The sequence below is a fragment of the Squalius cephalus genome (assembly GCF_949319135.1).
Source record: "Squalius cephalus genome assembly, chromosome: 10".
NCBI lineage: Eukaryota > Metazoa > Chordata > Actinopteri > Cypriniformes > Leuciscidae > Squalius > Squalius cephalus.
This window is the reverse complement of record NC_137131.1, coordinates 43,889,240-43,912,190: the sequence shown is the minus strand read 5'-3', so window position 1 is coordinate 43,912,190 and position 22,951 is coordinate 43,889,240. Positions and strand designations below refer to the sequence as shown.

General features: G+C 37.0%; 2 protein-coding genes across 3 annotated transcripts in view; one reads left to right on the top strand and one right to left on the bottom strand.

The window, feature by feature from the left end:
* LOC307165431 (G-protein coupled receptor 4-like) overlaps positions 1-22,951 on the bottom strand; it is a 706,289-nt gene that overhangs the window by 72,957 nt on the left and 610,381 nt on the right. The window lies entirely within an intron of this gene.
* Positions 484-22,490, top strand: LOC307165996 (NACHT, LRR and PYD domains-containing protein 12-like). Of its 2 annotated transcripts, XM_079884085.1 has the most exons (12): positions 484-735; positions 854-1,030; positions 6,062-6,306; positions 6,681-6,725; positions 6,959-8,732; positions 9,017-9,190; positions 14,580-14,747; positions 14,837-15,010; positions 15,429-15,602; positions 19,233-19,279; positions 19,395-19,965; positions 20,443-22,490. In XM_079884085.1, exons 3-12 carry the CDS (start codon positions 6,075-6,077, stop codon positions 20,843-20,845), a joined length of 3,762 nt encoding a protein of 1,253 aa, XP_079740211.1. In that variant the 5' UTR covers positions 484-735; positions 854-1,030; positions 6,062-6,074; the 3' UTR covers positions 20,846-22,490. The 2 variants fall into 2 exon arrangements, with proteins under 2 accessions (XP_079740211.1, XP_079740210.1); XM_079884084.1 differs by having other exon boundaries at positions 486-1,030.

Here is a 22,951-nt window from a genome sequence, read left to right as displayed (position 1 = left end):
GACAGACCATGTAGGCCATAGTGGAAGAAGATAAAAATCTTTATTTCATTATTTTATCTTTGTTATTAAAAATAAGAACAAATATGCACTTTACAAATACACAAAATAATATACAAATTAAATAAACAGTGCTTTATTTTTCAGACACAGATGTATACAACAGCACCGTTCAAATAAGAAATTAAATAAACAAATGTAAAAAGTAAAACACTTCATAGACTTCACTGTATAAATTATACGTTGATTCTTATTTAAGCTACTCAAGTTTTTTAGTGAAGAACAGTGTCTCTTTAGTTGTTTTATTAACATTAACACAGCCTAACTTGCCTACGATTTAATAGGTGTCATCATCGTACAGTCTACATACATGTCATTTCCAAGTTTATTAGATCCATGTCATGCAGTGTGCATTGTCATGATCTTAAATAATTGCTGAAATCGCACAGTTAGTAGCAAGAATGAGGCAGACAAACCAGGAAGAGAACACAATGAAAATGAAACAAAAAAAATTGAGCATAACCATTAGAAGGTGTAGAGGATAGGAAATATTAGCTCAGTATAAAAACAAAAGAAATCAATGGAAAACCTCCACGAAGATACATAAACAAATATATGTTTGCTTGCTTGCTTGAATGGATGTTTTTATCTCAGTTTTATCATGTTGTTTGACTCCTGAAAGAAACACCCACAGACTTCATGAGAACACGGAAGTGAAGAGAAGATCAGTGCTTTTGAGTAAGTCGCCATTTCAGAAGAGGACAAAGAAACATCATTGAGGAAAATTTGGTTGTAGCTTGTTGTCTGCGTTACTATTATTGAAAATATGTGTCATTTGTGTTTTAAAAACGTTTAGCTCACGAGTTATTGATCCGGGAAGTTCGAATCTGTGAATATATTACCAAATTTACTAAGAAACACCCACAGACTTTGTGAGAACACGGAAGTGAAGAGAAGATCAGTGCTTTTGTTGAGCAAGTCGCCATTTCAGAAGAGGACAAAGAAACATCTACAAATATTGTCATTATTCAAGGTAAGTTAGTAAATATTTTATGTTACTGACCAATTTTTAAGTGTCATGTTTCCAGTAATCACAGAAGATTCATGCAGCACAACTAATAGACCTTTATTGAATTTTACTGAAACAAAGCTCTGAGTGTTAGATTACAGTCTTTACAGTGGCATCCACTGAATAAAGTTCTAGATCACATCCCAGCTAGCAGGGAACGTTCTCAGAACGTTGGCTAACATTCCCTACAAGTTTGGTTAATGTTTTAAAGAAAACATTTGAATGTAATGTTCAAAGAATGTTTTGAGGATGTTTTCTCATTCCAAATAATTTTTCTGTAAGGTTAAATGTAAACTAAGATATAATGTTTTAACTGTAACATTTTGAGGATGTTTTAAGAGAATGTTATCCTACACAGCAAAAACTCCAGTGTTAAATTAACTCTCCTGGGAATTTATTTGACTCCACACTCAAAGGGTTAAAGTGTTACAATATGAGTGTTAAATGAACACTGATGAGTGTTAAAATGAATGAGATAATTAAGTGATTAATTGTGTGATGATTGACCATTATTGAAGACACCTGATGTTAACAAGCAGAATCACCAAAGGAGAAAATCTAATTTTAGTTGGGCTCTTGACCCTTAAACTACTAACTTTAGATTTTGTCTGGTTGTTGTAACTAAGTTATAACTGACAGATGAACAAAGATAAAAGGTGATCAGGTGGTGTTGGTTATGTTTTGACGTTATCATCATTTGACCTGAAACACTAAACTCATTTACACTTAGTAATTTAGCAGATGCTTTTCCAAAGCGACTTACAACAGATTACTAAAGTTTAGAGAGTGTTGATTGCAGCAGCCTGGTGGTTTTATAGCATACGATTTGTAGCATTTTCTATAGAATCCAAAATATTGTAATAGTCCGAAATAGTTATGTTCAAAAGATTTTATTTAGACACACAGACATCAAGATTCAGCCTGTGAATCTCAACAATGGTGACAATTATAAAGCATGTTGCAGTGCATTCTGGATGCCACCAATCAAAACTCATTCATGACTCCCATCATGCATTGCGTTATGAATATGTTGTAGAATCACTTGATGTAATCAACAATATAAAATTAAGTCAGAGATTAGGCTCTAAATGAGTTTTGTGATTCAGGTCAAATGATGATTATATCAAAACATAACCAACAACATCTGATCATATTTTCTCTTTGTTCATCTGGGAGTTATAACTCAGTTACAACAGCCAAACAAAATTTAAAGTTTAAAATTTGCCCAACTAAAGCAAACACCAATCTCCATAATGGTGACTTAAAAATAGTGATTTTTCTCCTTCAGTGATTCTGCTTGTTAACATCAGGTGTCTTCAATAATGGTCACTCAATTAATCACTTAATTATCTCATTAACTTTTTATCACTGGAGTTTTTGCTGTGTACCTTTTAGGAGAACATTCTGGGAACCAAAATAAAACTACCCGCTGAAAACATTATTAGAACTTCATGGTAATGTTCTCAGAATGTTTCTAGAACAAAACATTTCTAGCTGGGATGTCTTTTTCAAAACTCATAACTTTTAAAACTGTTTTATAAAAGATGTTGGTAACACTTTATAATAACTGCACACTATTAATCATTAGTTAAGCATTAGTAAACAGTTCATTCATCATTTATAAAGCATTAATATACATTAATAAGCAGTTTATAAATATGGCTATAAATGCTTTAATCTTGATTTATAAGCATATCTATAATGTGTTTAATAATTGTATTTTCATAATTTATTAATGATCACTTCATCATTTTTAAATGAAGTATTGCATTATTTACAAACCAGTTATTTAGGTGTTGTCATGGATCACTTAGAAAGTGTAAGTAAATGTAGTAAATTCAGGTAGTTATAAAGCATTTATTAGTGGTCATTTAACTATTTTTTGTGAGCTCATCTAAAGTGAGGACTAGTTATGCTTTGTAAAGCATTTACAAAGGAGATTTAAAGGCTCACTGATCTGCTAAACAGAAAAAGGAAAGAAACACAACACAGAGATACAGAACATAGAAATATTTAACAGCCTTTAAATCTCATTTGTAAATGCTTTACAAATCATAAATAGTCTTCACTTTAGATGAGCTCACAAAAATAGTTAACTGACCACTAATAAATGCTTTATAACTCCCTGAATTAACCATGAACTACAGTAGAAATACATGTTAATAAAGCATTTATTAACACACTAAGTAACTATTACTATATGTCTGAATAATAAGATGAATGTACATTTAAATAATTTATTAATACTTTATTTACACTTTCTAAGTGATCTTATGAACCACTGACAACTCCTAAATAACTGGTTTGTAAATAATGCAATACTTCATTTAGAAATGATAAATTGATAATTAATAAAGTATGAAAATACAATTATTAAACACATTATAGATATGCTTTTAAATCAAGAATACAGCATTTATAACTGTATTTATAAACTGCTTATTAATGTCTATTAATGCTTTAAAAATTATGAATTAACTGTTTACTAATGCTTAACTAATGATTAATAGTGTGCAGTTATTATAAAGTGTTACCAAGATGTTTTGTGAGCTGACAATTGGCACACTATATTATTCATCACAGCCTCGCTTTCATTTCTGTCAAACATTAAATGGCTTTAAGAGCCTCATTTATAAAAAAGTGCTTAGCATGGGTCAGGGTCTGAGCAGACATACTCACTTTTCCTTTTTGGAAAATTTGGTTGTAGCTTGTTGTCTGCGTTACTATGATTGAAAATATGTGTCATTTGTGTTTTAAAAAACGTTTAGCTCACGAGTTATTGATCCAGGAAGTTCGAATCTGTGACCAAATTTACTGAACTCCTAACTGTCACGAAACTGCTCCGAGACTTGAAGGTGAGATCCAATAGCAGCTTTATTAAGGGGCAATCCAGACACGTAATCCAATAAACAGGCAATGGGTCAAAACACAGGTAGAAAGTCCAAACAAACAAAACAAAACAAAAACAAGACAAGCAGGGGTCAGAGGCAAGAGAGTAATCCAAGCAACAGGCAAGAAATCCGAAAACCAGGAAAACGCTCAGAGTTGCAGTGTGACACTAAACAAAACTTCACAATGATTGAATGAATGAACAAGGAATAAATAGACTGAAACTAACAAGGTGATGAGATACAGGTGAATGAGATACAGGTGAATACAATCAGTGATGATGAGTCCAGGCAGTGAGTTATGGGAAATGTAGTCTGTGAGTGAACAAGATAGTCTGGTGTGGAGTGCCCTCTGGTGGCTCTCATGGGCACTCCAGCTGGTGACCGTTACACTAACCACTCACTGACCGCATTTCTTTATATTTGAGTCCAAGTTCTATGAAGGTAAAAGAGTTGCAAAACATACAAGAGAGCATGTAGGTGTGAATTTGAGGAATTGTACAATAAATATTTACTGGTACGCTAAAATTTAGGGGAGGGGATGGCGCAAAGGAGTTGTCTTATTGGTTGGTGCCTAGCCAATGTAATTGGACTTTTGTACGCGATGATGTCACGAAACCCGCGTCCTCTGGGGCACTCTGAAATGCTAATGTGGATCAGATAAGATGTTTTTTATTGCTCTGAAAAATGTGGTCACGTGGAAAAAGCAGAGGCCATAGGAAAGACCTACAGCCCTTAAAACAGACTTTCCTGCATTCATTTATAGACGAACTGATCTATAAATGAACAATCATCCCAAGATAATATGTGTGATAATTGTATGTCTTGTATACTGTCTCTGGCATTTATATTTATTCTATCCATGCTTTATGAGAGAACTACTAGTTAATGTAACCCCACCTATATCGTGTCTCCTATCTGATTAATCCTCATTTAAAGGAACACGCCGACTTTTGGGGACTTTTGGGGACTGATTCACCATATTCCCCAGAGTTAGTTAAGTCCATACATACCCTTCTCATCTCCGTGCGTGCCATAACTCTGTATGATGCACCCACCGCTAGCCTAGCTTAGCACAAAGACTGGAAGTAAACGGCTCCAGCTAGCATACTGCTCCCAATAAGGGACAAAATAATGCCAACATTTTCCTATTTACATGTTGTGATTTGTATAGTCACAGTGTGTACAAATAACAAGGTCACATGAGACACAGTTTCAGCCTGACGCAGTTTTAATTTTCACGTCCTGCGCCCCATTGTTTAAATTGCAAATGCAATGGGCTGCTGGTCTTAAAACCAGGTGTGTTCGGGCGCATTGATGGCGCGTTGCTATTTTGAAGAACTGAAATAGACTGTGCCATTGACCAACTGAAACCTTGACTAAAGTCAATGGAGCAATTTTTTTTTTTTTTGTTATTTAAAGGGCGCATTAGTAATATGAGGCGGGTCCACAACACACGCAGACTCTGCTTATTACACACACACTCTGCTTATTACACACACTGGGACACGCAGCAGCACACAAACATGCTAAATTTTAACAATAAAAGGATTACATATATATGGTGGAATCCGGCTTGTCCCATAGATTGTCTGCTTGCTCACTTTAACCTTGCACACGAGCTGATCCGTTTGCTCTCTGGAGAAGCATTCAGTTTTTCCCCTTGCTAATTCCACCATGTATATAGTGAATCCACTATGGCGTGAGTGCAGCTGGCTTTTAAAGGGATTGGGAGATGAGACTCTGACTGGTTTATTGCATGTTATGCCCAAAACACACCCATTACTCATTAAGAGAATAGAGAAAAAACACACCCATTACTCAATAAGACAATAGGGACAACCCTTTTAGACCATGCGCCGGGAGCGCTGACCCTTTTTCCCTTCATTAAACTAGCAAAAGTGGACACGCCCTAAGTGCACTTGCGCCATGAGCTTTAGACCATGCGCTTAGATCGTTAAAATAGGGCCCTAGAAGTTTAAAAATGTTTCATAATAGTTGATCTGATCACAGTGTCGTTTCATAACGTAAGTTTATTTACACATACTGCATTGATCTCTGCTATAAATGTGCGACTATTTGAAGACGTATTCTTTTTTTCCACTAGTCCATGAAGGACGATGGCATCTGGAAAAAAACGGCGTCATGATACTCTAGATGACCTGAAAAAATATGATCTGAAGAGATTTAAGAGTTACTTAAAAGAAGATGGACCCATTGGAGCTGGTAAACTGGAGGATGCTGATGTCACTGATATAGTGGATATAATGATGGAGCGTTTTGGAGCAGAAGAAGCTGTGAAGATGAACCAGAACCGGCTGGCTGAAGAGTCACAGAACAACTACACTGAAGGTAATAAAGGAAAGAATAGAGAATGAGAGGCAGCATAGATTCATAGAAATGTACATTCAGATTTTTTAAAAGAAATTTCTTTTGATCACCAAGGCTGCATTAATTTTATCAAAAATAGTAAAAATATTGTGAAATATTACAATTTTAAATAGCTTTCCATTTGAATATCCTATGTTGCCATCACAGGAAAAGTTTTGCAGCCGAATTTGCAGCATCATTACTCAGTCTTCAGTGTCACATGATCCTTCAGAAAACATTCTAATATGCGGATTTAGTTAATAGTTTTGTTTAATGAATTGTTGAAACACGGTGCAGAACCTTTTTCAGGAATCTTTGATGAACATAAAGTCTCATTCTTTTCTCTCTCTTCACAGTGCAAACATCATTAGAGCCAGCTGAGAAACACACAAGAAAACAAGGTGAATTAACTTTAAACATCCTTATAGTGGAATCAGAAATTATTTTAGTATGTTTTATGTATATTGATCTCAGTACAGAACAGAACTGTTTACAGTACCATGAATTTAAATACCATATGTTTGCTCCAGTTGATTATAATGATAATCATTCTAATGTAGAAAACCTTTGTGTTTAAATTTCCAGCATTGTTTTGTTCACAACTTTTCCTGTTTATTTATATTTTTCATAACAGATGATTTCTGGCTGCAGAAATTCTTGGAAACTCACAAAATGAAGATGAGAGAGAAAGCAGAGCACATTTTTGAGTGTAAAAAGGAAAATAAAGCAGATCTCAAGGATGTTTTCACAGAACTCTTCATTACGGAGGGGGATCTTAAAGAAGTCAATCAAGAACATGAGATTCTGCATATTGATACAGCCTTTAAACCCCATAAATCACAGGACAGGCCAATCAAATGCAATGATGTATTTAGTCTGAACAAACATAAGAAAAAGATTGTGCTGACCAAAGGCATCGCTGGCATTGGAAAAACGGTCTCAGTGCACAAGTTCATTCTGGACTGGGCAGAAGGAAAAGCCAATCAGGATATAGACTGTGTTTTCCTGCTTCCATTCCGAAAGATTAACTGCATTAAAGACAGAGTGATCAGTCTGCATAAGTTTCTGCAGAAATTTAATCCAGAACTGAAGAAACTGGAAACAGCAAATATATGTAAGATATATAGTTGTAAGCTTGCATTCATCTTTGATGGACTGGATGAGAGTCGACTCCCTTTGGATTTTGACAGTAAAATGATGAGGCATGTTGAGGAGCGATTATCTGTAGATGAACTGTTTGCAAGTCTGGTGAACGGGACTCTGCTTCCATCAGCTCACGTCTGGGTGACATCACGACCAGCAGCAGCCAATCAGATCCCTCTGGAGTGTGTAGGGTTGTTCACTGAGGTGCGAGGATTCATTGACCAGCAGAAGGAGGAGTATTTCAGAAAGAGAATCAAAGATGAGACTCAGGCCTCCAGAATGATCTCACACATTAAGAAATCTCGTAGTCTCTACATCATGTGTTACATTCCCGTGTTCTGTTGGATCACAGCCACAGTTCTTCAGGGCATCTCCATTGGGAACAATGTAGAGAACATCAACACGACACTCACTGAAATGTACATCCACTTCCTGCTGATACAGATGAACTTGAAGAGCCAGAAGTGTGACAGAAAAACAGAAAGAGAACATACCAAGCTCTTAGATTCCAATAAAAGAATGATTTTGAAGTTAGCTAAACTAGCGTTTGAACAGCTGAAGAAGGAAAACATAGTGTTCTATGAGGAAGATCTAAAAGCATGTGGTATTGATGTGAGTGAAGACTTTGAGTCCACAGGAATGCTCACTGAGATCTTTCAGCAAGAAGCTGGACTTCATGAGATGAAGGTATTCTGCTTCGTGCATCTAACTGTTCAAGAGTTCCTCGCTGCAGTGCATGTGTTCCTCTGCTTCCTGAACAAGAACATGGACGAGCTGCAGTTTTTCTGTGAAGGAACACAATTTGGTTTACATAATTTACTAAAGAAGGCTGTTAAGAAAGCCATGCAAAGTCCGAAGCGACATTTAGACATATTTTTACGGTTTCTGCTGGGCATTTCACTGGAATCCAATCAGAAACTGCTCAGAGGCCTGTTCACACACACTGAAGACAGCAAAGACAGTATCACAAAAATAACCAAACACATTAAAAAACGATTACAAAACAAGGACATCTCACCTGAAGCTTCAGTCAACCTGTTCCACTGCGTACAGGAGCTCAATGACAATTCATTATATACAGAAATACAAAGATACTTCAAATCATCTTCAGGAGAGTACCTTTCATCTTCCATGTGCTCATTGATGGCTTACGTCCTGCTGATGTCAGAGGAGGTGCTGCATGAGTTCAATCTGAGGATGTACAATACTGAACCAGGAGGCCGAATTAATCTTCTGCCATCTGTGAGATGCAGCAGAAAAGCCATGTAAGTAACTTTTTAACAGCTGTTTTTCATGTATCATGTTTCAAGTATCATGTTTTTAATGATTTTGGAGAGTAAAATTTATATGTACTAAAATTTTATTACAAAACAGTAATTTTATAGACATATGTTTGAAAGTTATTTTCACTTGACTGTCACATTAGTTCCAGCATGACATTTATATTTTTTTCTAGAAAGCTTGAATGTTCACAGAGAACATGACATAACCCATCACTTACAAGATAAACACACAATAAATGCCATTGACAAATATCCCGTTTTTGCAGACTCTCCTCATGTGGGCTTGATGAAACCTGCTGTGAAACTGTGGCTTTGGCCCTGCAGACACCAAACTCACCCCTGATAGAGCTGGACATGAGTCGCAACAACCTTCGTGACTCCGGAGTGAAGCTGCTCTCTGGTGGACTGAAGAGCCCAAACTGTCAGCTGAAGATACTGAGGTTTGAGATTCATTCAATCCTCATAGACCTTATGTAGCTCCGCCCCTTTTCAGCGCTGCACTCATTGTCTTTTGTCTTCCGGTCTGTATTTTCACAGCGATTTTGCGTATTTATGAATGAACGGTTTGTTTTAAAATCTTCCCGGTCTACTGACATTTGTTAAGACATCTGCTTTAAACATTACAATCCTCATAATAACTTTCGTTAACTTTACATTAAGTAAATCCACTTCAAAAGCTAATTACTCCTGGACAGCAATGCCATAGAAATATACAGAGAGACCACATAAACAGAAGTTCAAAAACAATATTCTAAAGATGGCGGTGCCCTCGTTTCTCTGGCGCATAAGGTCTATACAACACCCACTGCAATATTTCAATCAATAACAGTGGGATATTCTAAAATGCTTAACATGAAAATGCATAAAGTGAGACAGATTTTAACAAAGACAGATTTTGATACATCAAATTGGGTTGTGGCCTAATGGTTACAGAGTTGGATTTGTAGGTTGCGGGTTCGAGTCTCAGTACTGGATGTAGGTGGGTGAGTGAATGAACAGTGCTTTCTTCCACTCTCATTACCCACAACTGAGGTTCCCTTGAGCAAGGCACCTAAACCCCAATTGCTCCCCGGGGTGCTGCAACAAAAATGCCAGGTGTGTGTGTTCAATACTCACTGCTGCAGAGCACAAATGCCGAGTATGGGACACCATATTTGGCTACACGTCACACCACTTTCAGTATACATCATATTGATGATGTATAATATATACAGATTAACCCAGAATTTGAATACATTGCGCTAAATTGCATGTTAATTTTTTTCTTTATAGTAAGCAAAAAATATATAAAGTAGCAGGCTTTTATTGGTGCCAAAAGTGCTTCAACAAAGTATTGAGCAAAGGCTGTGAATACTTATTATGTACATGTGAATTTAATCTATTTTGGAATAAGGCTGTAACATAACAAAATGTGGAATACATTTTACGAGGGTATCCGTGTTTTCACTGTTATACTTTAGGGGGCGCTATTACACATCTTCTAGTACAGAATCTCCAAATCAAAACACAGGTGATGAAGAAGCAGAAACAAGTGATAGAAGATTGCCTATGCAAATGTAAAACAACACGATCATTAAACATTAAACAGCATATAAATCAAAGCTGCCTAATAATTACAGAATGACCCACGAAGAGGAAACAATCTGTGTTTTGATCATCATTCAAAATCCAATCCTGATGTACACTACCAGTTTTTAAAAGAAGTCTCTTCTGCTCACCAAGGCAGTAAAAACGATAATATTGTTAAATATTATAATTTAAAATGACTGTTTTATATTTTAATATATTTTAAAATGTAATTTATTCCTGTGATCATAGCTGAATTTCCAGCATCATTTCTCCAGTCTTCAGTGTCACACGATCCTTCAGAAATCACTCTAATATGCGGATTTGATGCTCAAAAAACAATGTTGAAAACAGTTATGTAAAAATAAAAAATCTGGATTCTTTGATGAATAGAAAGTTCAAAAGAACAGCATTTATTTGAAAAAATTTTTTTTGTAACATTATAAATGTCTTTACTGTAACTGTTGATCAATGTAATTCATCCTTGATTAATAAAAGTATTGATTTCTTTTATTTACTTCCCCCCAAAAATAAAAATAAAGTTCTTACTGACCCCAAACTTTTGAACGATAGTGTTACAAAAGCTTTTTATTTCATATAAATGCTGTTCTTTTGAACTTTCTATTCATCAAAGAATCCTGAAATAAAAATTTAAATAACTGTTTTCAAGATTGATAATAATAATGAATGTTTATTGAGCATCAAATCATCATAATAGAGTGATTTCTAATTGATCATATGACACTGAAGACTGGCGTAATGATGCTGAAAATTCACCTTTTGCAGTACAAATGAAACATGTATTTGTGAAATAGCTGTGCACTTAAAGTTTACTACTTTTTAATTTAAAATCTAATTTAGACCCCAGCAGTATTAAAATAGTACACTTACAAGTTTAATACTAGTACATTGATATTAATATACCTACTACATAGAGTATACTTAAAAATATACTTGAACTTTACTTAAGTATACTTCATGAAATGAACTTACTCTCAGGAAACACTCTTTGTGAACTGTCTGTATTATTTAGTGTTGTTTGGCCACGTTACAAAAGCACAAGACAATAATGGCGAGCAAAACAAGCAATTAAACTGTGTGTTCCTTTCTGCCCTCGCTACATCATGGGTGAGGTTATACTTGATTTGTGTGTAGTTTGTTTGGGAGTTCAGCTCTCAATGAGTCTGACTGCCTGCATCAGAGCTCTCTCTTTGGGTTCAGAAGCCCGCTCTGCAGTTTCTTCTCCCCTGAGTGAGAGCCTGGTGCTTCAGCTGTCTATCTCTGAGGAGGTAGATATGCTAAGCATCAATGTGGGGGAAATTGAGGACTCACCATCCTCATCCCCCGCGTACGGGGAGCATGCATGGTCAACTCTAGAGGGGGCTGGCTATGTTCATTAATAAAAATTTCCAGATGTGTACAGGAATACATTATTGGGAGTTTTAGCTCCGCTCCTGTTGACTTTTGTCCTTGAGGAAAGAAAGTCTTATGCAATATAGAATCTAGTGGCTTGGATCTCGCGTTTGCATAGGCAATGCATAGGTTACAAGTCCATTAAGAGAATATAATGTGGAGGGAACTGAGCAGATGGAAGATTACCTTTCTCTTGTTCCTATTTTGGCGTGCAAACTAATTATGTGTGTTTGCAAGCAATAGGATTATGATTATTTTATTGTATATTAAACCATGCAATTTGAGGCAAAACCAAGACAATTTTCCAAATTAATTTTAATCAATTATTTAATAAAGAAAAGCTAAAACACTGCTGTCGTGTCCATCCATTGAGCTGTGCAGCTTTGACAACATTGGTATCATTGTCTGTCGTAATAACCACAAGGTTCACTTCCGTGAGTTCTAATGCAGAAAGCATATCTCTCAGGCCCTGTCCAGTCATCTCTGACGTGTGATTGGCTGGAAAATATGCAGTTTCAAGGCATCTGTTTTGCAGCTTCAATTCATCATCAATGCAGTGCAAAGTAAGGCTCAATTATGGGTCCTACTTAGTCAGAGATCAAATGTGGCTGCAAAGTGCTGATCACACTTCAGTTCAGCAAGTACCTTTTTACGACATGATTTGTACATGTTGGGAGCGCAGTTTGGGAAAAATATGGTCGAGATGGCACAGTGTATCTTCTGTCGAGTTTTAACAAGGTATTTAAACCCACTGCACTCCACTGTAGCTATGGGAGCCATATCCTTCACGATGTAGTAACAAATGGCGTCAATTATTTATTTCCATCTTCTTGAATCCTTTTCATATTATGTAGCATTTGTGCTACATAATAGTGCTCCAATTGTGCTCCAAGTGTTGAAACAGATTGGTGGTATTACCATTTAATTGTTTACATTTGATTTCACTTACTGAAGCCAAAATGTGTCCAAGCTACGGACACTGTGTTTTTCTTTGGTACAAGCTGCTCCAGTTGCTCAGGTGACTGTGTTTCAGTTCTCCATGTTGCTTTAATGCCGCTGACTGGGTGTGGCAGAGTTACGTGACTACACATGCGGTAGTATGTTTTTAAGGGGAAAGTTTTAACAGGATTTAAAAAATTAAATAACCGAGATAATTACGTCAGTTAGAGGTTTTGAATTTTGGTTTCGATTACTTTTCGAATAATCGTTCAGCACTATGTTTTACGCTGGTGCTGTAAAGATATTTAAAGGGGTCATATAATGCCATTTTTGTACAAGCTAATATGATACTTTAGGGTCTAAATTAAAAGTATGTAATATACTTTAATTAAAAATTCTCATTAGGCCGGTGACACACTGGATGCATGGCGTAAGCGTCTCAGCTGCGTGGCGTGTCCGTTTTTATTTCGGCTCCCATGTTAACAGGTTAGAGCTTGCACACTGCGTGCATGACACGCGCGTCTCAGGCGCGGCTTGAGCCGCGCGGAAAACGCGTGCATGCTAGAAATAGAACCGACGCCTATTTTTCACGCGACACGCAAGCATCTTGGAAGCGTTTCCAGGCAAAATTGAATAGGAAAAGATGTTTATATGACATTTTGACACGAATACATATTAATAAATGTCATTTTGATGTTTGAAAGTGTCTAGGGTTTGACATAAATGCAAATATAAATGCAATTTTAAAAAATATTATCGATTTTCAAATACTGCACCTGTCAATACAGAACGAAATATTCTATAGTCTATATTGCCGTCAACACTGCCGACGTTGTCTTTGCTGCTATATATTTATGTTTAACATGAAGTATAGGCCTTCCACAACTCTCTCCCCATGTGTCAAATATATCACCAATATGTCACCTAGCAGCAGCAGCGCCGCGTCAGACACGCTTCTGGTGTGCAAAGACATGGAAAACGCGACGCAGCCGCCACGCAGCTGACACGCAACAGAAACGCCACGCCACGCATCCAGTGTGTCACCGGCCTCAGTATTGTAAGAAAACACTCATTTTACCTGGTCAAAAACAGCTCTGTTTTCAGCACGCCATTTAAGTGCATGTGTCTTTAAATGATAATGAGCTTTGCTCACCCCGCCCCTCTGTTCTGTGCGAACACCGATTGTAACACAATAACACAATAACCATAACGCGTTGTTCATTATAAACGTGGGATTATGAATTATATTGAGAACGTCGTACATAGAAAACATGCCGTAATGTACCCTGAGTGTAAACAGCCGCATTCATTGTGAAGCGTGCAGCAAGCGATTTGCAAAGATTAATATAAATATTAATATAAAGGTTAATAAAACGTAACACTCACTTCAATAATTATGGAGGTGCAGCAGGAACACGAATAGTTGGTACCGATCCTTTGTGTTGAAACACTGCTGTCAATCAACAATCGTGGGAGGGGCGTCGATTTTGTGACGTCACAAAATCGTACGGCTTGATTTGAGACGGGGGAAAACATATAAGAAGATTTAAAAAAAAACACTGGATGGATTTTTATCATTTTATGATGGTTGTGCACAGGCACTGCCAACACACATTTCAGTACAATCAACTTGTAAAAGTGCATGTACCATTATATGACCCCTTTAAGCATATCAGATGATGCAGTGTAGATGAACAATTTTTGGAAAACGCGAATGTGGACAGAGTGTATTATATTATGTGGATTATATTCTATTTAACCACATATTTCACAATATTTTACTTTGTTTTATTTTTGTATTACCAATTATTTACTTATTTAATTATTTCTAGTTTTTAAGGAGCCACTGCTGTCCCTTTAAAAAAAACACCCTGAACCCCAATTTATTGTGCTGTTTTTACTCTCTTCTAGTCTTGCTGACTGTGATCTCACTGGTCAGGATTGTGAAATTGTGACATCAGCTCTTCAATCCTCAAACTGTGTCCTGAGAGAGCTGGACTTAAGTTACAATGCCCTGAAGGACTCAACAGTGAAGCTGCTCTCTGATGGACTGAAGAACTGTCCACTGAAGATACTGAGGTATTAAGAATATATGAGAGATTATTTGCAGTCTGTCTGTCATAATGTTGATGATTGTTTTAGTAGATGATCTGACTGTGTTTCTGTAGGTTATCTGACTGTATGGTAACAGAAAAAGGCTGTGGTTATGTGTCTTCAGCCCTGAGTTCAAACCACTCACACCTGAGAGAGCTGGATCTGAGTAACAATGACCTGCAGGATTCAGGAGTAAAGAATATTTCTGAAGGACTGAAGAGCCCAAACTGTCAGCTGCACATACTGAGGTATTAAGAACTGTGGGAAAGCTAAGGAGATAGGGGTCGGAGAATTTATTCAGATACTTCACTTAAGCAAACAAAAATAAAGCATGAGGGCTTTTCAGCTGTAACTCGGACTTCTACATATAAAACACTTTAACACGGCTTCCATGTGCACAGCTCACTTCCCAGGCAGCAGCATCTCTGCACTCACGCCGCTCCTTTTCACCGATCTCTTGACTCACTGCAAAGTGCAAACACCTGTTAGTTCTCATTAACCAGAGGTGTTTCCCATACCATTCAAGTCCCCCGCACTCGCTCTCTACCTGCAGCGGCTTCCAAACCACGCCCCCACTTCCACAAGAACAAATGAGATATTATTTACAGTCTGTCGGTCATAATGTTAATGCGTGTCTGTAGATGATCTGACTGTGTGTTTCTGTAGGTTGTCTGGCTGTATGGTGACAGAGAAAGGCTGTGGTTATGTGTCTTCAGCTCTGAGTTCAAACCCCTCACACCTGAGAGAGCTGGATCTGAGCTACAATCACCCAGGATATTCAGAAATCAAGCTACTCTCTAACAAACTGGAGGATCCAAACTGCTCACTGAACAAACTCAGGTATGTGGGGCAATAAGAGGCCCGGTTTAAACCTGCTATTGAGATCTGCCTCAGGTGATCTGATCACAAGTTGGTTACTCTCATTTGGATATAGTTATTATTAAAGGGGTCATATATTTTATTTTCAAGTTTACTATTTTGTTTAATGGGCAATAGAATAGGTTAGCGCCGTTATAACTAGGGGTTAAACAGATCGTAGTTGATCCGTGATCCATACGGACCAGGCCCCGCGGTTCGGCTTGCATGTGATTTACAGATTAATTGCAAGTTTAACCACCATAGAGTGAAAGTTTATAATTTGCATGTGTTTTGAGTTGCCAGTTTGCTCATTCAATAGATTTTAAACCATTCCAGCACTAGAAGAGGCTTGTGCACAGCCCCACACAGAGAGAGTCGCATTTCAGATAGTGTGCAAACTCCTAATCGATTCCTTATTTGTGTCTCATTGCACTTGAATGGACACATACACACAGTTATTATGTCAAAATACCCGTCTTTGCAAGTAATGGTTTAATTTTTTTCTTCACTGCAACAACTTTATATCCTGAAGTCACAACATAAAATATAGTTTAAAAAACATATTGAAGTGTATATCTTTAATTTATTAAATGTGCTGCTCTGTAAAATGTGCTGTACACAAGCCAACTTGAACTGCTCAGGAAGTGCATTATAAATAATTCTTGACCACTGATTTCTAAATTCATCCATTTTCGAAAGCTAAACAAAGGGGTTTTGCTTTCACATTCAAACACACAGCATCTCCACGACATGGTGTCAACACTACAATTCACCGAAGCCTTGGCTTCTTTCTTTGCATTTGCTTTTGTGTTGCATTATGCTAATATTGTTCTAATATGCCCACTGTACTAAATACAGATCAATCTATACGCTAGCTCATACCAAGGGCGTGGTGAGCTTGTACCAGGGGCGTGGTGAGCTGGAACCTGCTTACGTCACCTGCCACCGCTTACGTCACTTGCCACCGCAAACATCCAATAGGAAAATTCAACTGCAGTAGCCACCGTTTAACCTGAAGAGTGCAGCACTCAGACGTTTTTACACCATATATTGTAAAATTAAAACACTTTATAGCCAAATGTCAAAAAAGTTACTCGAGTCAATGAACAGCACTAATAAAGCCCCATTCTTACAGATCATTAACTAAAAAAAGTTGGTTTAGGGTTTAGTTACCCTTTAAGTGGCTCCTTCATGAGCATTGCTATGTATTAAGATTGAAGCTGCCTCCCCCATATCCCTTATGTTTAAAGAAGTTATGGCTGCCTCCCCAGATACTGGGTCCTTAAGCAGGTGGCCCCTTCACGAATCATTGCAATGTACTAAGGTGAAGCTGCCTCCCTCTGATGTGGTTTCTTAAGCAAGCGGATCTCTTAGGTCTTAAAGTTGTAGCTGCCTTCCCCATAAATGGGGTCCTTAAGCAGGTGGCTCCTTGGTGAGGATTTTCATATGTATTAAGGTTGAAGCTGCCTCCTCCTAATGTTGGGTTCTTTAAGCAGCTCCCTTATGTTTCGTGAAGTTGTGGCTGCCTCCCTCAGGGGCTGTTTACACCTGGCCACATGCATTTTCTGTGATCGGATAGCTATCCGATTGTGAAAAGACCAGGTGTAAATGCCCTCCGAAACACATTCAAGATTGATTTGAATCCAATCGCTCAAATCACTTCAGAAGGTGGTCTGGGCCGCATTCCAGACGAAACTGGACAAGTGTAAATGCATCTGGTTGTTGAAACCACATATGTAAATTTGACTCCTCCCAAAAATGCCAAAAAGAAATGTGTGAGAGCGTGTTATAGGCTATATGTTATGTTATAGCCAGATATGATGATGCTACTGCAGCATGTGCATTACCACAGATGAGCAACTGAGCATCTATTCATCAAGCCAACGTGCAAACTATCGCAAATCAAAGTGAAAGTAAGTCACAGACGCTTAACACACAATAATCTTCATTACAATTAAAGAAACAAAATTATCTTACCAGGGCTGTTGCCGCTTTTTCTTATTATGGTCTATGATTTTGAAATTAGATAATGATCAACAAAATGCAGCTCATGTCTGTTGCTTTCGGTGATTTGCACTCCATTAAATCTGCATATAGCGTGTGAATTGAAGATCGGATTTATATCCATTTTGCAAAAACACATTTATGTGACCAGGTGTAAATAGAATTGTTTTGATAAATCACATAGCTATCCGATCTGAGAAAATGCATGAAGTGGCCAGGTGTAAACAGCCCCTCAGAGTTTGGGGCCTTAAGCTGGCAGCCCATTCACGAACCTTGGCAATACATTAAGGGTTGAAGCTGCCTCCCCTAATATGGGTTCCTTAAGTAGGCAGCTCCCTCATGCCGTTTGAAGCCGTGGCTGCCTTCCCCAAAGTTTTTAACAGGCTTTATGATGAGATTTCTTCTAAATCGTTAGAGGAGATAAATGTGAGTGATCCAGTGTCTCTAGGTAAAGAGAAAAATATGAGCACAGTGTGTGATGTTGCTGAGATATCTTCTAAAACTTAAAAGGACGCCGTTGTGAGAGTGTTAAGAGTTTTTGTCTCAGGAGACAAGCAGGAGACTCAAGCAAAAGTGTCCGTTTGATGTTAAAGTAACCTCATTTTTGTCTATAAGAAACATTTGAGATGTTAAAGAGATTTCATTTTTGATTTTTCTATCCTCTGGGGACAGAGGTTGTCATTAACCGTCGTCCCGGTGAACAGGTTAACTCATCTACTGACTAGTTGCTTTCACAGCCTCGTTGTGTTTATAATCGTGCTCTTGCAAACTTTTCTAACCCAAACTTTCAGGGAAAATGATTTTTTAAATAAAGACTGAAAGACTTTTTGAAGCTTGTTGATGGTGATGTTGAAGTCATGTGACCGTGGTGTGGTTCATTTATAGCTTACATTTAGCTTTTTACTTCTAGTGATTGAATTTAGGCTTCAAAATTCATAAACGTGTTCATTTGGGAAGAGTATCATGATGGACAAAGACTCATAAGCTTTTGTTGGTCACAGAGCTTATTGTTTTGTTTTTTGTTGAGGGATCCAGAGTGATGTGAACTTACAGAAATCTGTCATCACTGCAGTGCTCTACTAGCATTGTGCAAATATGAGTACCTGACAATTTGATAGTTCAGTAAATGTGACTGCAGAGAGTCTGCTGAGAGATAGAAATGACAGAAATGACAATAACACAAAAGATGTTGCTTCAGGAGCTTCTGTCCTGTGATCATCATTATACAATGAGTTCAGCCGATAACATGCACATTCTGTCACCATTAATTCACCCTTCATGTTTTTAAAAGAAATTGCCCATGACATTTTAATTGTATTGTCCCAAGCTACTGTACAATTTGATTTTAGAATCCTAAAAAAAACTATTCTAAATTTGAGTTTAATTCTATTGTGCCATGTTTCTTTTAATCACCATCATGACATTGAAAACCTGTATGACTGTAGTTTTCACAAAAGGAGATCTTTTGAAAAATGGAACAACATCAGGCTAAATGGCCGATCATTTTTGGGTGAACTAAGATTGTGTCACCGGACAGATTGTGTGTGTGTTTTTAAATTTTTTCTTGCCTTTAGAAAATGAATATGGCATCATGTTTGTGTTTTATAGTATGGATCATTGGGGAGAGTTCAGGATTATACCAGGACCACAAAAATGTAGGTCTACACACAATCAATTACTGATTTTTATTTTATGTTTTATTTGTCTAATTTAGTGATTTGTTGCTGATTTGTCTCATTTAGTGAAATGTTTCTCTCTTCTTGTGTTCAGATGCCTGTGATCTCACACTGGATCCAAACACAGCACACACTCAACTCATTCTGTCTGATGAGAACAGGAAGGTGACGTTTGTGGAAGAGAAGCAGCCGTATCCTGATCATCCAGAGAGATTTGATAATTGTCATCAGGTTCTGTGTAGAGAGACTCTGCCTGAACGCTGTTACTGGGAGGCTGAATGGAGCGGAAGTGCTCTTATAGCAGTGACATATAAAGGAATCCGCAGAAAAGGATCTCGTGACTGTGAGTTTGGATACAATGACAAATCATGGAGTCTGATCTGCTCTGATATCAAATTCACTGTCCGTCACAATAATAACTGCACTCGTATACCCCCCCACGGTTCATCCTCTAATAGAGCAGGAGTGTATGTGGATGTGACGGCCGGCACACTGTCCTTCTACAGCGTCTCTGACACACACACACTCACACGCTTACACACATTCAACACCACATTCACTGAACCCCTCTATGCTGGAATATTGGTTTCTTTGGGCTCTTCAGTGTCTCTGAGGGACATTAAACAGCCTCCTGTGAGAAACAACAGTGATACACACACAACCGGGTGAGTGTGACTAATAGTTTGATGTTCTGTTCTTCACAAAAACATCCAAGATAATATATCATATCATATTATCAAGACTACAGTATATATAGCCTTGATACTCGCATTTTTACAAAACAAATTAGACAACTTTCTGTAAATGAAGTTAGTCATTTAATGTTTTTTACTTTTAAAAAAACACTGAATTATAATCCTTGTGAGTAATACTTTAGATTATTAATAGAGAATATAGACTTCATGTAGGATATTTAAACAAAAAAATAAATACTGTCACACCTGCCAATGGTGAGTGTATTAAAAAAATTGCAGGCCATATATCTGTCCTGCCTGTCATGAAACTGCTTAAATTTGCCTATTTTTATATAAAAAGGTTTCAGTTGCATCATATACTTGCTAGCTTCGGTCTTAACTTTGTCCCCTGTCTGTGCATGAAACACTCTATCTCACTGTTTCATTCTGCCTCTCTCTGTGCTGCAGGTTCTCTAACCGCAAGAAACATCTGGAGAATGATCCTCAAATGACTTCTATCAGCGAGGAACAAACAAGCGTCTCCACTGCAACAACTGAGAAAGACAAGCTGAATAGTGAGGCAGATAAAGCACTATTTTTTGATGAAAATTGGTGTGATCTCGTTCAAAGAGTTAGAAATATTGGGAGTATTGCAGATGAACTGCTTCATCAGAAAATAATTAGTGGCGAAAAATATTCAGAAATTAAAGCTTTTAACCGTGCAGGAAAACTGTGCGAGTGCATGAGAGAAATCTGTGACATCTTACGTAATTACGGTGACGCTGCCAAAGCTAAATTCTTCTCAATTCTTCAGAAACATGAGCGCTGCCTTTTAGAAGACATCTTCAGAAAGAAGAGTATTACCTTTTAGAGCACTGGTCTGATTCTACACCTTGATCTCAAAGTGCATGAATTTAAATCTGCGGAAGATAAACAGACTTTTCTAGTGACGATACAGGAAAAATATTGCTTTAGCTAAAATGACCAAAATATACATAGCAGCTATGACTATCTTACAAAATATTAATTCATTCTAATATTACAAAGAAATCTCATAAATGTGTGGTGTTGTTTTTTTTTTGTTTTTTTTTACTTGGCAGGTAAAATGTCAAAGCAAATTTAGAGATACATTTATTTATAATCATCTAACTATATATTTCATACTTGGTGAATTGTCAATGTATAAAAGCATGTAAATTATTTGGGATAAAGATTACATACCTGCAAACCGGAAATTCGCTGTTCTGATGTTAAAATGGGCCATTCAAGTGAATATCTGAAGGGAACGGACTGTCTTTTAGAAAAGTTTAACTGACATTTTCTTTTCATCTTAGAATGCATGAGATTGGAAATGCATGTGAATTTCACTGTATTACAAAATTCAAAGCCGGTTGTCAATACTGTATGTGTTCTTGTGTTCTTTGTGAATCGGCGTCAGTCGCTGCCCAAGTACTGTTCCCAATCAAAAGTTCACATCTAGCCAAGTACAGTTCAAATCCTCCAGATGTAGATGCATCAGGTGGTGTCATGTGGACTTGAAACAGTTAAGTATCCTACAATGCATCTCGCAGTAAACCAGCGAGCTTGGATGCTGCAGGAGAAAACACACATCCACATTTATTTATTATTTGGAGTTGTGTGGTTTGGACGATCAACGCTGACGTACCCCACGGAGAACAGCCTTATCTTGGCGAGTCCTTCTGACATTTGTTGCTGGTTCTGATGTCTCTGTAGTGTAGTTAAACATGAGATATCATTTGTTTGGGGTATATCTAACAGGCATTATTTGTCTCATCTATGATTTTTTTTTCCCTGGACCAGGTTTTATAACTTTATATTTTTATCTTTAACATTGTACTAGAGTGCAGTGCCTTTGTACCGAATTGTTTGCTTGTCTTTATTTCCTATTGTATTAGCTCTTGTTTACATGTATATTACAGTCAGGATAATCAGAGTAGGCATGTATTGCCAAGATGAGCTATGTGAAGTTAGCAAATACACTGCCGTTTCATTTCCAGACTGAACGGTGTCCTCTTGGCTTCGGTCTGAACCACGGATGCAAGTTCGAACTTGGCATACTTTTTATTTAGAAATGCTCATTTTTGGTGAACTTTGACCTGCGAATTCATATCACTTGAAGACCGTGACCAATAGAAGACCTCTTAGCTGAATTAAACGAATGTAAATTTTTGCTGTACAGTGATTGATAGTATTGATGTTATGTTGAATTATGTTTTTTTTTTTTTTTTTAAAAGACGCCACATAGTGTGTGATATCTTCCTCTGTTCTTCCACTGGTGTGTACTCATGGGGAGAAGCTGCAACCCATGATGCCAGTTGTATTTTTTGGAAAAAGTGGAAAAACTTTTTTCTTTTGTCAGTATATAAATCCATCAGTATGAAGATCAAACCTGTGTCTTAGAAACATTATAGTGTTTCCAGGAGCAAACATCTGATATTGTCTATGGTTTCTCTCTTTACTGTGCAAAAGAATAAATCATGTAAGAATCTCTTTGTGGATGTTGGTGTTTTGCTTTTTTTTTTAAAGTCAGTTCTTCAGATTTACATACCTAATGACTTTTAAATAATCAACAGCAATGAAAGCATTATTTCTGTGTTTTAATTTTTTTTTTTTTAATGCCAGTCACATACAAATAATAAACATAAAAATAATCCAACATATAATGTAAAATATTAAACAAAAATAGACTACAACAAATAGGAAAAGAAAATATACAGTAATTAATAAAATAATAATACAAATAAAAAAGTAAGAATATAATATAAATAGAAAAAAAGAACAGGTATTTGATCATCATATAAATAGCATAAAAGCTTCACATAGAGACCTAGTGTGTTTTGCTTTACTATTTTTCAACCCAAGTAGTAACTCAATATAATTTTTCATATCTATCTGAAATAACAAAAAGTTGTGTTTTCCTTTAGCCCATTTGTTTTTATGTATATGTTATTTCCCC